The sequence below is a fragment of the Lontra canadensis genome, unplaced genomic scaffold, assembly GCF_010015895.1.
Source record: "Lontra canadensis isolate GAN:19392208 unplaced genomic scaffold, GSC_riverotter_1.0 scaffold37, whole genome shotgun sequence".
NCBI lineage: Eukaryota > Metazoa > Chordata > Mammalia > Carnivora > Mustelidae > Lontra > Lontra canadensis.
Window position 1 is genome coordinate 9,052,654 of NW_022631031.1, and position 6,000 is coordinate 9,058,653.

Genomic DNA, 6,000 nt, shown 5'->3' on the forward strand with positions numbered 1-6,000 from the left:
TGCCCCAGCATTTCTGATTCATTGCTTTCTGGGATGGAGCCCTTAGCTTTCTAATAAATTCCCAGATTCTGGTACTGCCAGTTTGAAGCCCACATTTTGAGAACCATTCATCTAACATGTTTTCTGCCCTTTTTTCTAAAGCAGTAGAGCCTTTTTTTTTTTTTCAGATGAAATAGCATTCTGATAATAGAAATCAAATAAAACATGATACTGTAGTGAGGTCCCAAGGACCTCTTGAACTTCCTGTTCCTCATGCTCTCCTCATGCCTGCCCCTCAGAGGACCCAGAGAACCTGGTGTTCATGGAGTTACGCCAATATGGCTGGTCTACTTGCAAAGTTGAAGATACTATATATAATTGTTCTCTAGAAGTATACTCAAGGATCAGTACAGGTAACAAAGAATCCATTTCGGGGTTTATATCTCAATGAAATGAAACTGTCTTGAAGACGTATTTTCACCCTCATGTTTTTGCAGCATTATTCACAATAGCCAAGACGTGGAAACAACCTAAGTGTTCATCAGCCAGTGAATGAATAAAGAAAATGTGAGGTGTACACACACACACACACACACACACACACACACACACAGGAATATTATTCAGTCATGGAAAAGAAGGAAATTCTGCCTTTTGTGACAACTTGGATAGACTTTGAGAGCATTATGCCAAGTAAAAAAAAGTCAGAGAAACACAAATACTGTATGTTCTCACCTACATGTGGAATCTAAAAAGGCCAAACCATAGAAATAGCAAATAGAATGGGGGTTCCCAGGGGTTGGGGAGTAGGGGAAATAGGGATACCTTAGTCAGAGGGTACAAACTCCCAGCTATATCCTGAATAAGTTCTGAGGCTCTAATATAGAGCATGGTACCTATAATTAAAAGGAGTATACTATCGTACTTGAAAGCTGAAAGAGTAGATCTTCCATGTTATCACCACACACACACAAAAATGATAATTATGGCAATGAAGGAGTTAACTAACCTTTGTGGTAATCATTTTACAGTATCTATCAAGTTATCATGTTGTACACCTTAAACATACATAAGTTATATGTCAATGATATCTCACTAAAGCTGGAGGGAAAACTGGTCAAAGAAAAAACCAAAAAGCAACCTGCAAGGGACACACACATGCCTATAGTGCTAAGTATCTAGCTTGTCACTATAAAGGGGCAGGGAGAAGTCAAACTTGAAGCTTATTTCATTTACCCTTTGTTTTCTAGATCTCAGCCATGTATTCCTCAGTAAATAAACCTGGACAGTCAGGGAATAAATCAGGACAGACTCTCAAAGCACCAGAGTCCAGCCACACCTCTGTCCAAGGAGCTACTCAGAGATCCCCCTCTTCCTGTAATGATCTCTATGCTACTGTTAAAGACTTCGAGAAAACTCCAAACAGCGTCAGCACTCTTCCACCAGCAGTGAGACCCAGTGAGGAGCCGGAGCCTGATTACGAAGCAATACAAACTCTAAACAGAGAGGAAGACAAGGCCACCCCAGAGACCAATGGCCAGCGTGGCCTTTTCCCAAAAGAGAATGACTATGAGAGCATTGGGGACTTGCAGCAATGCCGCAATATCACCAGGCTCTAGCAAGCGGGAAGACAAGCCCGCACAACGTATGCCGGCGGGCTGGGGGCATTTCTTCTACGGAGGACAAGAATTGAAAGCAACCCCTTCTCTGCGCGCTGCTCCAGTAACCCGATGACAACTGAACACGTGGAGACTGTTTCCTGGGGCTGGAAACAGTGAGGTACGTACCGGGACTGCCCCCGAGCGGGCCTCAGGGCCCACCCAAGCACATCTCCCTCATGTACCCTCCCCTTCTGGAAAGATCCCAGCTGTCTATGGTTTCACCCGGTGAGTGAGGAAAGCCGAGCTGCAAGGAAGAACTGCGTCCATCAAGAACCATGACTCCAACTGCCCAAGATACTGCCATTCCCAAGAGCCAGGTTTTTCTTCCTTTCTTCCCATTTTTGCGGTCTGCTCCTCACATTTAAATGTATGGCTTTCTTTCCCCTTGAAATCGTCTGACTTCTAATGGTTCATTCCAAGAAAATTCTCCCACAAGGCTTGGCCTTTGCCTTCAACTTTGGGGTTTCAAGATGTAAGAAACTGGTCGCTGGTTACTGTCAGGTGCCTAGTGCTCTTCTGAGAGCCACACCTGGGAGAACAAGAACCCCGCAGTGGGCAGGACTGGGGCTGCCCCCTGAGCTCCTGACACCTTCCTGCCTCCTGATTTGGGCCTCTACATCAGCAGCCTCTCACGAAGTACTTGAAGTCATTTTTAGATGCTTTATTTTATTTTTCTAGTCAAAGCGGTTCCCCTCCTCCACCCCCTACACACCCAGTATTTGAAACTCTTCAGAGCCTTTTCAGTATTTTCAATGAATATTGCGGTACTTCTATACTTGTTTCAGCCCAGAGCTCATTCCTCTGAAACAGAGAGCCTTAATCTCTATGTTGGGACACAGACCACATATCTGGACGGCAGCCATGGCGTCCGTCTCTGAAGGGCTGTGGACTTGAATGTGTATTTCTGATGACCCCTGCTGCCACACCAACAGTGTGAGATTTCATAAGTTAACTGCTACCCTAAGGTAATCTATCGAAAATTAAAATGTAAACATTTATTTTTGTTATATAAATTTATAAGATGTTTTATGTTTAATGCCTAATTTCTAGAAAGTGCCAGAAAAAAATGTATATTAACTATTTTGATTTTATGTACAATGATTTATACTCTCATTCTGAAAAAACACCATAAAGCACATAAGCTAGATAATTACATGTACTTGTTATCTGTTTTCTAATCAAGTATTTAAAATATTGAAGGTTTTTAAAGACTTGACTTTTCAAATGGTACTTGGAGCCCTGGTCAAAGTCATCTGGCTCACTACAGAAATAAGTGGAGTGGACATAAATGACCATTTTCCGTGATTTGTGGTGGGCAATACTGAAATATTTGAAATGGTAAAAAAAAAAAAAAATGGAAGAATGAAATATGACTAGGGATGACTGCATTAACCTCATGAAGGTATTATAATTCCAGTAAGATTTAGTTACATTTTTAAGAAAATTTACAGTGGTGGATTCTCCAATCCAGTGCTTGCAAATGCAAATTGCCTATTGGGACTTTTTTCTTCCCCTTCATTTTACAAAAATCAGTGGCTGAGGTAACTCCAATTAAGAGCTCAGCCTGGTTTGAATTTAATCATCTCTGTAGATTTTATAAGGCCAACATTGGGAAACTTGTTCACTTTTTATTTGAGAAGGACCCTGCTATTATGCGGAGTGGCTACAGCAAGGGGCCCTTGCTTACGCTGATTTAAAAAAGAGGCAGTTATTCCGTACTGCTGTGACATCTCTGGATTTTCAGACTGAATAACCTCACTGTTTTCACTCCTTATGACAAAGGATGCAGCCGGGAGGGCGAAGCATCTTGCGGACAGTAGGGACCACTGGTGTGTCCTTCCCGTCCCCTGCATTCAAGGCTTGGTTCTGTGACTGCCTGCAATTCATTTCTGCAATTGTGAAGTGAGCTTTGCCGGGGTCAACTGCTCAGTTGTCATTATTTTGCAGTCAGCCTGGTCTCTCCCATGAAGACCTCACAAGCCTAAGCACAGTCAACACGGACTAGAAGGAAATGGCAGAATACGCTTGGATTGGGGGAAACGTTATCAGGAAGGTGCCAAGGTCCTCACTCTCTAAATTCGTATCTTTCATAAGCACTGTTTTGCCTGGTGATTTTCTTTGCTTACTTCGTATTGATGAGTTTGACCCCACAATCTCTACACCGTGGGGTTTCTTTAGCTCCTGGTGATGGCCGTGTCACATGGCATACCTAGTATTGTGCTTGCTGCAATAATGTCCTTTATGAGCACCTGACCACTCAAAGGTTTTCCTGTACTTCATAATGTCTTTGCTTATTGCCAGGGAAGTGGATATGATCTCTAAAGTGTAAAATCATTTCTAGACAGAAAAGTTCTTTATAAATAGTCATATCCTCTTGAAACTTCATTATCAGAATTTCCTCCAGAAGTTCTGAAATAAAGGCTATGCAATATAGCCATAAAATATGCACTGAAATCTCTCTCTTGAGTTGAGGATCTGTGCTAAGAATAAGTTGCGATTTAAAGTATTATAAGTATATTTTAGAAGAAACTAGAAGGCCCTCCAGTACACATCCTAAAAGAAAAAGTAATAGCACAATCCATTAGGGTTGAGGGAGGGAGAAGCAGAGTAAGCTTCAGGAGCTGGCTCTGCTCTTGAGACTGCTGGGTACCTTACTGAAGCATTTTCATTGATGTATCATCGTGGTTTTGACCTGATAGTACAGCATTTCATAAATTTCATCACTTTTTATTTTATTCATTGAAAATCTGTGCTAGTCTTTGAGTGGGACAAAAGCCTATGGTTTCTTGAAAAAAGTTTCATGTTCAGCTAAATGTTACAGTTTAATTGTATGAGAGGTAATTATAATTTTTTTTCAACTTTGACATCTATATTATTCATTGTTATCATTTAGGTTATGTGAAATCTTATAAATAAAATAAGCTTTAGGAGATTCTTTTTGTTTGTTTATAAGTCAGAATTATAAACTCATCTTGCCTAAAAGTAGAATCTTTGCTATTTAGTCAGGTATTTTGAAGTTTTAGAAGAATTTTTTATGCTGCTTTTACGGTTTCTGAAATGTAGTCAGCAGGAAAGTATGACCTGTTTTATGTGAAATGTTTGAGGAAATTTTAAATTCTAGAAGAAAGCAATTTTTGCTAATATGTGGGCCACATAAACTTTTTTTCCAGTCCTGAACTAAATTACATTAGGTCTATTAAAAGCTTTTGAAAGTACTGCTGTCCTTTGTAGTGAAAAGGCTAATTACTGATTTATCTGCCCTCAAAATCTACCCTCAAAATCTAAGAGTTAATTTTAATTGAGTGCTAACAATAGGCAGTCCACACAAAAAACTAACATTTAATCTCAGGATGTCACTAGATCTGTTCTTGTATTAGATTTTCATTTTTCTAATTAGAGCATTTATTTACTTTAACCGGTAACAAACTGTATATGTGTGTGTATGTACACTATACATATATATTTATGTATACACACATATACATATATAAAGTTCTGGTGCCTGACTAGTGAGGATACATCCTAATATGTATTTGGAATGTCTACCCTATTAATGTGATGACTATTGTAATAAAAGCAGAATAGAAAAAAAGTTATCTAATAGTTTTCATTTAGTAATTACAAGAAAACCTTCCTAAGTTACCTCATATCATTTTTCTAATTAATAAATTCAGATTCTAAATTGCATCCATAATTCTCTTAGCTGAAGAACAGTGGTATTTTAAAATAGTTTTCTTATATGTGTGGCTCATTACATACTCAACATGACAGGAGGAAATGTAAATAGGCATCCTTCTCAGAGATCATGTGGAGAAGAGATCTGGCAGAAAGCACCAAGAGCCACGTGAGCCAGGATGGAGCCCCAGCAAGGTGACCCCCACTGGGTGGCAGGAGCAGAGCCTGTTCTCACAAGGCTGCATTTTCTTTCACTCTCTGGAGAGTTTAGCGCAGAGCCAACAAGCCCCGAGGTAGCATTACGGACGGAGCCCAGCTCGGAGGTGGGAACGTGGATAATCACAGAGCCGCAGCTCAAGACTCAAGTAGGATTTTGTAAATGAGTAAATGACGTTTTTTTCAGTGCTCCTTGTACTAGTTCCTATAAGCCCGTGTGATCGAGTGATGCCATTCTTCTGCAAGTGTTGGCTTCCGGTCCCTGCCAGCTTCCTCTGGGCTGCTGGAGGCACCGTCTTGACAGGCTTATTGCACTGTGTAATTGAGGAAAGTTAAAGTGTAATGTTTGCTGTTAATAAGTGACTGATGTGAAAAATAGGAACATGTGTCTAAATTTCAAATATGGCTTTTTTTTTTTTTGCAGTGAAATCTATATTCTTTGTCCTATGGTAGTATTTTCTTGCTCTGT

At 40.2% G+C, this 6,000-nt stretch overlaps 1 protein-coding gene across 6 annotated transcripts in view; it reads left to right on the forward strand.

Moving 5' to 3' along the window:
• Positions 1-1,662, forward strand: part of PAG1 (phosphoprotein membrane anchor with glycosphingolipid microdomains 1) — a 128,012-nt gene extending 126,350 nt beyond the window's left edge. For all 6 annotated transcript variants that reach the window (XM_032869122.1, XM_032869124.1, XM_032869127.1 and 3 more), the window contains one exon: positions 1,230-1,662. In XM_032869122.1, coding sequence (XP_032725013.1) covers positions 1,230-1,598 — 369 coding nt within the window. In that variant the 3' untranslated portion in view covers positions 1,599-1,662. The remainder of the gene's footprint in view (positions 1-1,229) is intronic.
• Positions 1,663-6,000: the final 4,338 nt, after the last annotated feature.